This window comes from Protopterus annectens, chromosome 3.part0 (genome assembly GCF_019279795.1).
Source record: "Protopterus annectens isolate FY-2018-M chromosome 3.part0, PAN1.0, whole genome shotgun sequence".
Lineage (NCBI taxonomy): Eukaryota > Metazoa > Chordata > Ceratodontiformes > Protopteridae > Protopterus > Protopterus annectens.
The window spans coordinates 374,866,948-374,883,411 of NC_056731.1; the positions used below are offsets into that span (position 1 = coordinate 374,866,948).

The 16,464-nt window shown below is 41.6% G+C and overlaps 1 protein-coding gene across 4 annotated transcripts in view; it reads right to left on the reverse strand.

Moving 5' to 3' along the window:
- IKZF1 (IKAROS family zinc finger 1) overlaps window positions 1–16,464 on the reverse strand; it is a 1,028,383-nt gene that overhangs the window by 390,564 nt on the left and 621,355 nt on the right. For 3 of the 4 annotated variants that reach the window (XM_044064821.1, XM_044064820.1, XM_044064822.1), the window contains one exon: window positions 14,558–14,725. The exons of the other annotated variant lie outside the window; for it this stretch is intronic. In XM_044064821.1, coding sequence (XP_043920756.1) covers window positions 14,558–14,725 — 168 coding nt within the window. The remainder of the gene's footprint in view (window positions 1–14,557; window positions 14,726–16,464) is intronic. 4 annotated transcript variants of the gene reach the window in all.

Genomic DNA, 16,464 nt, shown 5'->3' on the forward strand with positions numbered 1-16,464 from the left:
GGCCATGCAGACACACACACACACATGAGTAGAAGGGGACAAACAGCTACACAATTGCACCACAACTGCAAGTAAAGACAATTAACATAAAGATACTGGGAAAGCTTTTTTTTTTTTTTTTTTTTTTTGGTATAGATAAAGAAACGGGGAAGAAACAATGGCCAAAACCTGCACAGAAGGGAGGAGAGGGAAGAATGAAAAAAACTACCCTAGTAAAAACCTAGGCTGGGAGGGGAGGTTATGAAAGAGATAATAGTATAACTATAACTGAAGGATAGAAGAAAGTTTGAAGACACTAGATCAAATTAGACCAAAAGTTTTACTTGTCTTAGAAAGAAGCTCAAGACTCTGACAATCACATCTATCTAGGAAGGCCGTAAACCAGATCTGGGGACTTAGGGTGGATGCAGGGCATAGTGGGAGTGGGAGGAGTTTGAGACTTAAAGCAACAATCTTTGGAATGGTCGGATCGGATCCAACATCAGATTCTAAGACTATCGTGAGGAATAATGAAATGGCAACATCAGATCAAAGACTTCTTTTGAAAGAAAAAATTACCAGAGATGGTAATTAAGAAATACCCTGTAAAAAGGGTAGGAAGGACAGAATGGGCATAAAAAGAAAAAATATCAACTATAGTAAATTAAGAAATTGCTACAAACATATAGTAACCATTCTCCTGATGTAGAAAAAGAAACTAGAAACTAAGAGGGAGGTTGTAGTAATACAAGATGGGAATTTTAGATAAGAAAGCTAAACTTTCACTTACAAAAACAGTTGAAAAACACAACAAAAGACTGGAAGAGAAGAACCCCTATGTCTGAGCATGATGACAGCAAATGAGATTTGAGGTATTGAAGATGGAATAGGGCATTATGGGCAGACAGAGGAGCTTGAGAGTTGGATCCAAAATTTGAAGTATGCGGCTGAGTCAGATCCGAGGATCAGATCTGTAACCCATTCATTGAGGACTAAGGAAAAGGACATCAGATCATTTCTTTTTCTGCATGGGAGAAAGCTACTTCTGCACCCCTTAAACTTATGCATAACAACTCCACAGTCATACAACACTGAGAAGAGCATAAACTCCAAAAAACATTGCACAACATCCTCGAGCAATACTTATTTTCACTCTTTGAGTGAGAAAGTGATTTCTGAGGAATCAAGGCTCAAGGAGACATGAAACTGATATTTCATAAATATTAAATATTTTGAGTTATGTACTTACCATATCTTAGTATCTGTGTTCTCCATTTTCATTCTTCCTCATTGCTTGGTCTCGGATCCAACATCGGATCTGACTTGGCCACATTTCCAAGACTTATGATCCAAGTCTCGAGCTCCTTCCTCTCCCATAATGCATCATTCCTTCTCTAACCCCTCAGATCGAGTTTGCTGGCCCAAATACACAAAAAGTAGAAATACAAAACAGAACAAGCCATTCGGGACCCAAACCAGGAACCTATGGACTCCGTAAGAAACTCTAGGTAACTTCTCCGAAGACCAGGCTGGTGGATGGATGGGATAGATGTGAGAAATAATGAAAATGGACAACACAGATACCAAGTTATGGTAAGTACATAACTACTAAATCTGATGTTGTCCTTTTCATTCTTCCTCACTGCTGGGTCAGAGTCCCCAGCTATATAACTCCTGGGTGGCCCTCAAGGAAGAATATGCCGGAGCACTGTTAAACCAAAAGATGCCCTACTTCTGGAAAACAATGTCCAATTTGTAGTTAAAGACAAATGTATGAGACTTAGCCCAAGTGGCTGCTGCACAGATTTCATCAATTGAGGCTCTAGATGAAAAAGCAGGTGCAGTAGCCATAGATCTGGTAGAATGGGCCACTGGAGTTCGAGGCAATTCAAAACTCTTTTGGGAGTAAATGAGAGAAATACAGTTTGTAATCCAATTAGCCAAGCTAAGTTTGGAAACTGCTTGACCCCAATGATTTGAAGAGAAGGAAAAGAGCAACTGGTCAGACTTTCTGTGCTTTTTTGTACTGTGAAGGTAACTGTCTATGAACATCGAGAAGGTGCGACATGTATTCTCCTTCATTAGAAAAATTGGGGAAGAAAACTGGCAGGTGAATTGACTGATTAATGTTTGCCTCGGTGGCAACCTTAGGCATAAAGGAAGTGTTGGTTCGTAGGGACACCCTGTCCTTATTGAAAATGATGTAAGGAGGTTTGGCTGAAAGGGCCTGAAACTCAGATACTCTCTTAGCTGAAGTGATGGCCAGCAGGAAGATAGTTTTCCATGAAAGATATTTCAAATCGCAACTGCTAGCTGGTTCAAAGGGCTTCTGCGTAAGGCCTTAAGGTAAATAGTCAGATCCCACGGGGGCCAGAGTAAAAATATACCCTTCATGAGAGCTTTACACAATCTTGACAAGGAAAGAGAAGATGACCCCTCTCCAGTATTGAAATTAGAAATGGCAGCTAGTTGTAGTTTTATAGTAGAGAAACTGGCTCATTCTTGAAAAAGAGAACTGGTTAGCATTGCCGCCTCACAGCAAGAGGTTCTCCCGTTCGATCCTCGGCTGGGGTGCCTTCTATGCGGAGTCTGCATGTCCTCCCTGTGGTTGCGTGGGTTTCCTCTGAGTACTCCGGTTTCCTCCCACATCACAAAGACATGCTGCAGGTGGATTGGACACTCTAAATTGGCCCTAGGTGTGTGTGCATGTGCGCCTTCTCTGGAAGGCTGGGCGCTGGGCTGGCAACTCGACACCGTAAAACTCCACTGCCAATCATGACAGGACAAGGTAATCCGCTGTGGTGACCCCTAACTGGGAAAAGCCAAAAGAAGAAGGAGGCCCCTTTATCTCAGAACAGGTTTTAAAGGTACATTGCCATTTAAGACTCTGTAGCAATCTACTTGTAACTCTAAAATCCATTTGGTTTCTATGCACTCAGTTCTTGTTCTGATGTCACCACCTCTAGTGTTGGGTGTAACTAACTCTAACACCAAATATCATTTGCTAAAACATGCTTATCTACAGCATTCCTGGTATCTTTTTTCAGAATATTGATATTACGTTCATGTATCCTGTCATTTAATGCCCTTTTAGTCTTCCCTACATAGTAGTAACCACATACTTTACAAATAGCAAGATAAACAAGAGCTGTATTCCAACAGTCTGCACTAAAGTTAAAATAATAAATACGACCAGTTGAAACATTCTCATAACTGCTAGTACCATTAATATATTTACATGTTACAAGACCTACAGGGAAAAGTCCCTTTCCTGTCTGAAGTTACACATCCCTTATTTGTAAGAAGCTTGTAACATAATAGCATTCTCTTGAAGCTAAAACTAGGTGCATCACCAAGAAGTCCTATAAACTTCTCATTAATGGTGAGAATGTGCCAGTTTCTTTTATACACATCACAAGACTAAACTGACATCATTTGAGTAAGTGAAGCAAAGTCTGACTTTTGTTATCCACACGATGTAGAGTGCACAACTTCACTCCTAGTAGAGAAACAGGGTCTGGCAGAATCTCCCATGCTAAGTACCTCATTCTGTGCCATATCTATCTCTTTCTCTGAGTAACCTCTTAAAATAAATTATTCTTCTTGCATTACAAAGGATTCTAACATACGCTTGTCATCCTTATTCAATCTGGCAAGCCCATAAAACTGACCCTTCAACATATTCTTAAGACCATAGTTAGGGTGCATACTTTCTCTATGTAGAACATTCACTTTTTTACATGGCTTCCTGTACAATGAAGTGGTCAGACCTTCATTCATCTTACTAACATGAACATCCAAAATGTCAATACTGGTATGCGAATGTTACACTGTAAACTTTTAAAAAATCAGTAGTGCTGTGTAAGTATTCTATAAGGTCATGATGGAAGGTCAATGCACCTGTCCAAATAAAGAAGATGTCATCCAAAAAAATGAGCATAGAAAGGAACAAATCCATACTAGAAGTTACTGTCATTCAGCACATACACAGACTTCCAGTAAGCCATAACTAAGATGGCATAACTGTTGGGACACAGTGCCCATGGCTACCCCCATCTTCTATCAATAAAACTGGTCATTAAAAGCAAAAACATTGTGCTGTGAAATCACATCAAGTAGCACACAGAGCAAATGAATCTGTGAATGGTCATAACCTGAATACTTAAACAGAGAAGATCTAACAAAATCAGCACCTTCACCGTTAGGAATCACTGTGAGGGCCAAAGCTACTAAGGGAAGAGACGGATCTGACAAGGTAGGAGGCAAAGCTTACACCACAGAGCTGGCACTGACATCCTGGATCCAAGACCTGCTCTGCTCTGACAAAAACAGAGCAGGGCTGGTCAGGGACACAGAACAAGTCGAGGAAAGATGTTTCCTTGGCTCCAACATCAACTCTCTCGGGGCACCTAGATCCTGGGGTTCTGAAACTGTGGGTTAGATCGGCGAGGAAATCTGCAATATAGGTGTTGGAGCTCTCACGGATCCAAGATGGGTCAGAGACAGCAAAACCCCTATCTGACTCTGACCCTTGAGGAAATGCCGCAATATCCTGTCCATATCTACTTTGGATAAACTTCAAGAAGACCTAGAAGAAGATGCTGAAAAATGCCTGGATTAGCTAATGATTGTAGGATCCAAGAGGAATAAGCCACTGGAGACAGTTTGCTATGAGGTACCGGTGTACGGCTCTGAAGCTACAGATCTGAAGCCTTAGGATCCAAGGTTGCCCTACTTGGAGTGAAGGAACCAGAAATCAAAACTGTATCCGTTAGATCCAATGGGGACCTTGGATTTGAAGAAGATTTAGTCAAACTCGGGTCCGATAGAACTACCGGATCCAAAGAAGGTTTTGACTTGTTTGGATCCAAAGCTGTCAGATCTGAAGAAAATTTTGCCTTGCCCGGTCTCCGAAAATGTTGGATCCAAATAACTTTGGCCTTTTTTCAGGCAGGTCTGACGAAGCCCATGGGAAGGCTGTGAAGGCTCGTCTTTTTAGTTCCTTGGAACTGGATGGCTTCAAGGTGATTTGAGCCCCAGAAGAAGGTAACAGTCCCTTCAGAATGAGCTTATTCCGTCTGCCTAAGATGGCTCGAGGATTGAAGGCTGCACAGATAACACAGTCAGCATTCACGTGACTGGAACCCAGGCAATAGAGTCATTTCTTGTGGGCATTCGAATTTGGGATTTTGTGCCCACAAGAAGTGCATCTCTTGAACCTTGTAGGTTTGTCTGACATAATGCCAAACTGTACACACACTCACTCACACACAGATTCAGGAATAATGATAGTTCTGTTAAAGATAGTGGTGAGTAAATTTAGAACAAGATTTTTTTTTAAGTAACTAATGTACAGAAACTGCCAAACGCACAGAAGAGAAGCAAAAGGGGGGAGGCAACTCCCTGATGCTTACGAGGAACTACAAGGAGGGGAGGAGAAAAATTACAAACTACAGTCAATGGAAAATAACAATAAATAACAGAAAGAGAGAAAGTCATACCTAGAAATGAGTAAAAAAATAGAGATTTTAAAGTCAATAAAGACTTACCTAAAGCTGTGTGTCAGAACCACGTCTGGACATGATTGGCGGCAAATGAGATCTGGGGGGTTAGAGAAGGTATGATGCATTATGGGACAGTGAAGAGCTTGAGACTTGGATCACAAGTCTTGGAAATGCGGCCGAGTTGGATCTGATGTCGGATCTGAGACCAAGCAGTGAGGAAGAATGAAAAGGGCAACATCAGATCTCATAGTTAATCAAAATATCATTTAGGTTATAGTACAATGGCATCACAATGCTCCAAAACCTCTCAGCATTTCTATAAACTAGTAAAAGAGTAAGCAAATTTCACAAGAACATGCAGTCAATTAATTCATAATGCAGTAATTCTGCTTCATTCTTTTTTCATGCAGTCAAAGTGTACTGGAATAAGGATGACTTTTGTCCCCACCTATGCTGACATTTAGATAGGTGACTGTAATTTACCGCAGATTTCCTAATTTTAGTTTGTGGTGGCCTTGTAGGAATGATAGCCTTATTTATTAATTTATTTTTATTTTTACATTTGTTAACTGGGTTAGCCTGTCTGGGTTCTTAGAAGCCCTTTTTCAGCAGAGACCCGAGGAGAAAAGCTCCCCAAAAAAATGATATGCAAGGGGATATTCCCCAATCCACAGCAAGGTTAACTAGTGTGGACATTGGCTCAAGGTGATGGTTACTGTTAATGTGACACCCCAAGCCCATGTACAAAATGAGAAAAAGTGGGGTTGATGCCAATGCTATTTACCTAATGCTGGGTGAAAATTACTAGTGATCTATACTTTAAAGTCGCTTATGACTGTGAAAAAATGTAATTTCCTTGATATTCACAACATTCAAAACTGTGGAACAGGTACTGATTACCATCTTTACAGAAAACCAACAGATCCAACGTTCATTTATAGAAGAAGATGGATGAAGACCTAGCTATATTCTAGTATGCTTGCCCAGCTAATGGACACAGCCACTAGAAGCTGCCCCCCATTCCTATCTCACGTTTTCTTTCTTCTGTACCATGCACCCCTGAACGTTTATGTCACATCACAGCACTGCTTCTGGCAATAAAATCTGTGAACTCGGCATCCTCACTGTGAAACAGCATTTCTTCAAGTCCATCTTTAAATGTTCCTCATCCATCTGACATCTATACCCCCATCTTTCCCATATCTCCCTCTTCTATTACACCTCATCTACCTATCTGCATACAGACTATGCAGTATTTTAAAGTTATACATGTCCAATTGTATGAATCTAGTCAGTCATGCTTCATTCCATTTACCAATTTGGTAACTCTGTGTTGAATATTTTCCTTGTCTAATGTCTCACCCTCTTTAAGACCACAATACCTGGAAACACTGCTCCACATGTAACCATAAAAATGGCTTGTACAAGGAAAAAATGGCTCAGCAACTCTGAATTCTACTTCCCATGTTATGTATCCAGCATTTTGTTGACCTTTATTACTGTCATTTTAGACCATGCAGCAAGAATCATTCTATGGCCACTTGTGACCCAGACACTTTTCTTCCTCCTGTCTCTCCTAGAAATACAATTTCAAGCATGTGTGCCTGCTTTGGATTACTTCCAGTAAAGTACATAACCCTGCACTAAGTGATACTTATTGCAGTACACTTTGCCTGTATGAATGTGGGAGCAGGGTGCAAAGCTCTTGCATGGGGGGGGGGGGGTGGGGGTGGCTCTATCTTCCTCCAAAAACATGTAAATTTTATATTCCACTTTGAACAGTTGTTTTATATTCAAAACTGGAACGTGAATGAATGTCCAGACACAGCTTCCCTATACCCTTGCAAAGTTTATCCCACATTAACACTATGATTTGATCACTGGAATTAGAGAAACCATGTGGTCAGCTTGACTCCTGGAATATCTGGCTGATCCATCCCTGTGGGACGAGTGATCAAATCTGGTGTAGGGTTCAGTGTCCAAGCAGGGCATAAAAGATGAGACCAAAGGAAGGGAAACTATACTTGATGACACCAAAAAGGGGCAATGAGGACAACCTTGGTCTTCAACCGGAGTTCTTTCTCAAGAAATTTGGGAATTAGAGGTAAGGAGGGGGGTTATGCGTAAAGGAGATTGGAGGGCAAACATGGAAAAGAGCATCTCTTGGTGACTCCCCAGAGGAGGAGGGTATTAGGGCAAAGAACCTGCTGCACATGTTATTGAGGGGAGAGGCAAAGAGATCACAATAAGGTTGACCCATTGATGGAAGACCCTCTCCACCACTGCCTCATTGAGAGACCACTCCTGAGGCATCAGAATAATCCTGCTGAGTTTTTCAACTAGCACGTGGGATTTCCCTGGTATGTGCATTGATAAAAGAAAGTGGTTGGAAGAGATTGCCCACTGCCATACTTTCACTGCTCCTTGACAAAGGGGGAATGACTGGGTTCCCCCCTGTTTATTGATATACCAAACTACTGAAAAGCCCACAATGCTAGGAGGACTGCTCTCATCTCCAAGACATTGACATGAAAATTGGTCTCTTCTGGGAACCACATGCCTTGGACAGTCCAAACCAAGAAATGCCCCCCACCCCAACTGGGGGGTGTCCATGGTCACCGTGGCTAGTGGGGATGGAAATTCAAAGGCATATCCCAGACAAACTTTGTTGGTCTACATCCACCAAAGCAGGGAGTCCTTGCAAACACAAGTTTTATTCAATGGGTCAGAGGCTGTTGAAGAACTGAACACTGAACTAATAGGGCCCACTGAAAAATATGCATTTGAAAACAAGGTGTTGGGGGTAAAGTAATAGCCGTAAAGATTGATCCCAAGGGCTGAAGAACCAGTTTTGCTGGGGAGAATGGTGTGAAAGTATTTCTCTGACATGTAATCTTAAGAACTGTACTCTGTTTGATGGGAAAAAGGCCAACTGACTCATGGTTTCCAGGCAGCTCCTATAAACTCCAACACTTGAACTGGTTGGAGGTGGGACTTGGTATAATTGACTGTGATCCCTAAAGACTGAAATAACTCTAGTAGGTTGTTCCTGGCCTTTTGGAGGAGAAGCCTGGTTAGGGTAATGAGGAGCCAGTCATCTAGGTAAGGAAACACTCTGAAACCGAGCATTCTGAAGAGAGCTGCTGCCAATGCAATGCATTTGGTGAACATCCTAGAGGCTGTGGTGGCACCATAGGGCAGGGCTCTGAATTGATAAAGACCTGCCCCTAGCCAAAAGCTCATATATCGCTGGGAGCGTATGTTCATTTTAATGTAATAGTACACATCCTGAAGATGGATAAGAGCACATCTACTTATCCTTCTGTAGAAGAGGTAGAATGGAGTGAACTATGACCGTCCGGGACATGGAGTTCTTTACAAATTGATTTAGACTGCTGAGGTCCTGGATGGGCCTCAGGTCCTCTGTTTTCTTAGGCACTAAAATGAACTTTGAGTAAGTTCCAAATCCTCTCTAGTCTGGTGGGACCTCTTGGATGACTCTTGTCTAGCAGCTTTTGAACTTCTAGGGCTGCTAACTCTTGTTGATTCGGTGGAACATCAGGGAGATTTTTTTCTGTTTGGATGGGTGGAATTTGCAAAAAGGGAATGAAATATCCTCTGGATATACTATTTTGCATTCAAGTGTCTTCTGTGATACATGCCAGTCTTCCAGGTGCACAGAGAAGCTCCCCCCAACTGCATCCAGAGAAGAAGAGTTGGGCAACTCTTCAAGAGCGCTGAAATGGTCTATCCAAAAAGGAACCATTAAACCCTTGGCTGCGGGCCTCCTCTGCCACGAGGGTGGCGTCTTCCACTGGAACTCCCCCCTCCGCCTCTGAGGGAAGTTTCCCCTTTTGAATTGTTAAAAGGACCGTGTGACTTATGGAACCACATCTTTTTATCTCAGCGTTGACTCCTACAGAATATTTTCTGTGGGGTAGAAAAACAGATTTTCATGGCAGACAAGGTCTTTCCATCTTGTTCAATGTGGGATAGTGTTTCTTTTACTCTAGGGGCCAAACAAGGAAGATCCGTCAAAGGGAGCCCTGATGAAAGAAGAAGTAAAAGACTCCACAAAGTCACACAACTGCATCCAGGCATGTCTCCTGATGGCTATGCCTGAACCTGCCACCCATGAGAAACCCTCTGCTGCATGAAAGATTAATCTCATGGATGCATGGGAAACTGATTGAACAGTGGCCAGCGGGGTAGAAAACTGTTTAAGTTCCTCTGCTGATATGGACCCAGGAACAGACGTATAGAGTTCTTTAATAAAGTCACTCGCTGCAATCTGGTAAAATGTGCCAAGTAGTTGAGCAACTGTAGTGCAAAGTTGCTGATGTCTAAACAAGCTTTCCAAACCAGTCCATTGCCCTGGACTCTCTATTAGGAGGATGAACAGTAGTGCTTTGTTCAGCTAGCTGCTTTTTTTGGCTTCTGCCACAACCACGGCATCTATGGAAATTCCCTTACACAAGTGAGGCCTGTCCTTGGGTGGAGTAAGAAATTTGTCTGGGAAATGGGGAATTGGTTCCATGGTATCTGATTCCTTCCATACCAGGTAAGACACAAGCTCTGTAAGGTCATCCATTGGAGGGGTAACCCAAGATGTAGATGGGCCAGACCCAAAGGCTTCTAGGGACATTGACTCCTCCTGGGAAGGGGGATCGGAAGACCATCCAGCTTTCTGGCTGAGGATTTCTAGAATGTCTCCAAAGGAGATGTCCACCGGTGGAGATCTTGGGGACCCCCTACCTTCACTGAAGTCAGTGTCTTTGGTCAAATTTATACAATCTTTTCCAGTGGACCTCCTCAGTGGGATGATCTGGAGAGGTGTCAGAAGATAGGAGAAATTCATGTGCGGGAATTACCTGGAAACTCATACAGGCTAGCTGTCCCTGAGGAATAGGTTAATGAGGTTCAGAAGTTGAATCTGAAGGAGGGATGGAGGTAGGATCTGAAGATGCAAGAGAAGAATGAACTCTCGGGTGAGGGAAAACCCTATCCACTACCTTGAAAATAGAAGGACCAGAAGAAGCCATTGCCCAACTCATCAGAGATGAAACTCCAAGTCCTACTAAGCTCCGTCCCTGCTGGGACTCCTGCCATGATTGAGAAGTCAGATCCAAGCTGTCTAATGCTGATGCTCGGGGGGGGGGGGGTGATGTCTCCAAAATCTCAGAGTCAAAGGCATCCCTTTGATCTGGCATTGATGCTTCAGCTTCGAGACTCGTCCTGCTCTAGGGGGATCAGCACCATACGAGTCAGGGAGGGACACAGTTAGTGTCAAAGATGTCACTGTCTTTGGATCTGTTGCTTCAGCTCTCAAGACTCTTGGATCTGAGGGCTCCAGAATTACTGGCTAGATTGGAGAAGGAGAGACAATGGTTTGAGATACAGGTTGAAGGCTCATGGATCTGATGGGAGGTGGAGCCAGCAAAACCTCCATCTGGATTTGAGCTCTGAGGAACTGCCTCATCATTCAATCCAAATCAGCTTCAGACAGACTTTGAGAGGACCTGATAGACAATGAGTAGGAGGGAGGAAGGGATACTCTGTTGGGTGCCTCTTATAAGAATGGAGATGGGAGCCTAGGGGACATTGATTTCAGAGAGAAGTGGGGACTTGTAGATGTCGGATCCAAATGCTTAGATTATTTGGCAGGCAGCTCCAAGGCAGGAGCAGGTTTTGGAGACTTGGAAGGAGAGTGTTTTTTATGCTCCCTGGACTCTGAAGCCAATTTAGATTCTTTGGTAGGGGTTTGAACCCCCTGAAAAAAAAAAGCTGAAGAGCAAGGAGGAGCAGAAGCAGGCAGCAATCACTTCAGAACTAACTTAGTGTGTTGATTGCTTAAGGCCCAAGAATTGAAACCCGCACAGATCTGACAAGGGGTTTCAAGATGGGGGGCTCCTAAGGAATAGACACACTCCCTGTTGGCATCAGAGTTGGGTATCTTATGCCCACAGGAAATGCACCTTTGGAAGCCTGTTGGCTTTTCAGCCATCTTAGGTGTAAAGAAAAAAGTAAAGAAAGAGAGTTTTCCTACACTAAACTATGTCTTTCGGCTCTTCCCAGTTAGGGGTCACCACAGCAGAACTCTGGACCGCTAACGACTGGCAGTGGATTTTTACAGTGCCAAGGTGCCAGCCTGATGCCCAACTTTCAAAGAAGGCACACCCATTCACGCACGCACCTGCATGTCTTTAAACATCACTCAACCACAGGGAGGACATGCAGACTCCACACAGAAGGCGCTCCAGCCGAGAATTGAACCGGAGAATCTTTTGCTGTGAGGCGACAATGCTAACCGTTACACCACCACGGCCTAATAAAGAAAAAGGGATAGAATACCAGTAAAGGTATTTAAATAACTACACTAAAAATGGGTAAGAAAAAAAATTCATTAAAGGGAAAGGGAACAAGCATTACAATGGTAACAAGCAGTACCTGATGGAAATGGGTAGGAAGAAATCTATGCAGAGAAAGAGAATACACTGGAGGTGGAGGACAGAGTGAGGTACAGCAGATCTATATCTACAAATGAAGGTAAAAAAGAAAATATAATTTATTTTTTTTTACTCACAAAAAAAAAAAAAAGGCGATGAAACTACATCCAGAGCTTGACAGAATATGATCCACATCCATAGCATAAGGGTGGCAAAAATGATCTAAGATAAAGCAGGGTTCTGGGGCATTATGGGTAAAGGGAGAAGCTCAAGAGTTGGATCCAAGAGACTGAAAGAAATGCGGCCAAGCCGGACCAGAGGTCGGATCCTAGATCCATTCAATGAGGAATGAATAAAAATGATAACATTGGATCTTTAAATAAAGAAACAAATAGGCAAATAAATGTTTTAAGTAATATACATGAAAAGCTCGCATTTGCTATCACTGAATCAAGCCAACTTACAGTCTTAGCCCTATAAAAGGAATGTAACTCAGGCTAAACTGGCAGGGATACACTTTGGTTTGAGATGCAAACTGCATCCCTATTGCTCTTAATTAATCTTATGTCTGCAATCAACAGGTCTCAAACATTCAATTTAATGAAAAAGAACACTGGGTTATAGTGAAGCAGCAGGCAATACTGCATTTGTTTTCTCTTTTGATAAATGGTGACAGAGGTTATTCAAAAAAATTTGTCTGTAATAAAATCCTATTACCTTACAAGCAAGTTTATGCTGAGAATGAGAGGGTACTCAACATTTCCTGCATAACTGGCTGAGGAAGATTTTAAATTCCCATGGAGGACTAGTTCTCCATTTCCATGACAGTAGGTTAATTCAAGTTATTTAAAAGTATCGTCTTACAGGAAGGAGAGATGAAATAGCTGGTAATATTTCTCTGGTCAGTTAGGTGGAAACCAGGTGTTACAGGACAGACTCTGAGAAGCTGGGAATAAGGTCTATGTTGAGGAATGGTATTAAAAATTGCAAGCAACACTCCAGGTACAGATGTTACCAATGGAGCTTCTCACATGCACCACAGACCTAGCAAAATACAAAGACAGTCTATTTCTCATGGATTTATTTGCCTTCAATTTGAACTCTTGTGACTCATAAAGACATTTGGGGCTCTTAACAATTTTGTTAATTGCTTTCATTTTGACTTTTTAATATGAATTATGATCTAAGAAAGCCATACCTTCTAAACCAAGTAAACAAATGAAAGGCAAATTATAGTGTCTACCAGTTAGTTTCAATAAAATTAACTTCTGCAACTGCATTACTATGCAGAGCATAGGTTGCAAAAAATCTGGGTACTCACTCCTGAGCCTTGAAACATATCTGTCTAAATGGTTCTGCAAATTCTCAAATCACTCTTAGAATGTAACCTTGGTGGGGGCAATCTATTCACAGATACTAGACAATAATCAGGTTCTGTGGTTTGATAGAATTTATTTTACCCACTCTCAACAACAGGTTTAACAGCAAATGAAAGTTAGAAGATTTTACTCTAGATGATACACAATAATCCAGTAAATCATCCTGTCTCAATGGTGAAAGCTTTTACCATCAGATATCGTAAAATATCCTGAGGAATCTCAGCCTGGAGATACATGTTACTAGTCATCCAAACCAAAACCCATGAAAAGCAAAATATGCACCAGGTGGTGTACTGTTTGGCAACCTTGCTCTGGACATCAGGGACTGAACTTTCTTTTCAGCAATAGTTTTTTTTTATTCTCGGATCTGGGGTGATGGATACTGCAGTACCATATGGAACTGTTTCAATAAAAGAAGGGAAAGCACTAGATCTATTTTACCTAAAATGTGATTGCCCTAAATGGCAGTGTGCCATGAAACAACTGCAGAAATGCAGAAAAATGAAAGACTTCTTTCTGTCTACACAGTGCTTTTAGTTACACGTCCTTCATTCTAATTCTGAACACTATGTGCACACAGACTCTCACACACACACGCGCACGCACACGCACACACACACAAACACACACACACACACACACACACACACATGCACACACACAACTCTGCCCTTCCATATAAATGAGGAGAAACATTCAAATGGATGTACACACACACACACACACACACACACACACACACACACACACACACACACACACACACACACACACACACACACAAAGACTTGAATGTCCATATCAATAATAAGAAATATTTCAATGGACCAGCTGATTGCGAACACTCTTAGTTTTTTTTTATTTGCTGGCCTCGCTGGCTGACAGCTGTAAAAATGTATTATCTCTAATTATCTCTACAGACAGTGCTGCTATTACTGCATTGAATAATTTTCCAGGACACAAATTTTTAAGTTTTTTACTCCTAAATTTGAAAAGTAGAAAAAAATACTTTTTGCTAGTGTAAGAAAAAATAGAACTGTATAGAATAGTTTTGGTACTGCATGGATACATTAACAGCAACCAGAAGATACTTCATTAGCCATCAGATTTTCCTATTTAGCTTTAGGCTCTTCCTTCTGAAATGAAGACTTTGATGAGCAGATGTGGGTTGTAGTAGTATGCAGTGGAATACAGTGCTAATTTAGTAAAAGTATAAAAAAACACAATGTGACTGTGAAAGTAAGCCTACCAGAATGAGTCCTCAGGTGACCTGTAAGAGCATCTCTGCGGCGGCAGGCATAGTTGCAAAGGTGACACTTGAAGGGTTTTTCACCAGAATGTAACTTTATATGGCGCAGTAGGTTGCCCTTCTGGGTGAAAGAGGCACCACACTGATTGCATTGGAAGGGACGTTCTCCTGAAAGAAGCAAGAAATACATGAAAATAAATATAAGTATGCAGTAATAAAAAAGCTGGATCTAAGGGAGTAGGTTGTTTTCTCACTTGTGTTCTCTGACTTCTACCGGCTGCAGGTTTGATATAACATGAGACTTTCAGACTAAACCTGCCAGTTCCTTAATGCTTCACTGGCTGGGTCAATTTGATCTGAAAATCTAATTTTTTTTTTCTAAATCAGAACAGCACATCACAATGCAAATTCAAACTCATTTAAATAAAGTGACTGCAACATTTTGTGTTGAAGAGCCACTCTTCCTGATCAGCAGTTTTGGAATAAACCAATCTCCAGTTTTGCATGTTGTGGCATTTGGTGTGGGTTTTAATGTGGCTTTTTCAAAGGGTCTTTAAAATAAGATATGCCACTGAAGCAGCAAAATAAAGAGAAAACTCATTAAAAATGCATTTCAGGATCATAGATTCATTTCAGAGTTACATTCTTATATTTAAATGAAAGGCACTTCATTATAACTGCTATAATAACTTCTTTTCATTTACATTTTCCTTGTATATTCCCTTTCAGTTTCTCTTCTATTACCTGTCTGTCCATAAGCAGCTAGATCAGGAAAGTGAGAAAAAAAAGATGAGAGAGGCAGACAGAGAGAAACATGCACAAAGCAATGCAGAGAGGATGGCCAAAGGCAAAGCAGAAACTGTACAGCAGGACAGCCTGTAGCAAAAGTCCCAATCTTTTTTGAATTAGAGGAGTCCAACATACAGAAGCACAGCATGAACATCCTGTCAAACAAATCAAGCTTTACCCATTAAACGACAAAATTAGAAAATATGATAAAACAGGCAAAACAGATAAAGAACATATGCAGACATCTGCTTGCTAATTTATCCCAGTAATACCATTCGCATTAAAAAAAAAAGTGGGGAGGTTAATTTTCATTTCGGTAAAATGACCACCTCAGAAATACTCGGCATTCATGCAGAGAATGAGGAAAAGAATTAAACCCAGGACTGTGCGAATTGCCAGTGTTATTCATGGTTTATCACTATTATACCCTGAGCACTGTACTGGCAGGGCATGCTAGTAATCACTTCTTCAAATACTAAATCCTATACACAACTATGCTATAAAACTATCCCTTCTGCTTATCCAGCTAGGGCTAATCTATGCCCATAAGGACTGATTCTGAATCTGTTTGCTGGAAATATGAGCTGATAGTCCTGTACCGCACTGCTGTGAGGCATAACATACTGTACACTGAGATTTTTGAAGTATGTATATTTAACTCAAACAGAAGTTGTTACTGATGAAGAACAACCATGCTCTGGAACAGGAGGGCACTACAGCCAATGCTGAAGAGTTCCAATAAGGTTGTACTACTGTGTTTGGGAAGTCCTCATCAGTAGTAGTACGGAAGTCAAAGGACCCCCCCCCCCCACATTTCTTTCTCAACCTAAACTGACTGCCACACATTTTACGCCACACAGTCTGTGTGCACTATGACAAATTCTGGAAATGCAAACTTCTGTTCCAAAATTAGAGAGGGAATACAATGTCACTAACATTCCACCCCATATCATTTTTGACAGCTTATCTTTACTAAACTATAGCACATCACCCACAAACAGAGTTCCACATTAGACAGAGTAGTAACCATTACTGTTTTAGTACGGCAGACAACTTAAGTTATTCAACACACTGAAAAAATCTGGCAAAATCCTTCTAGAGAGTGGGCTGCCCCCACT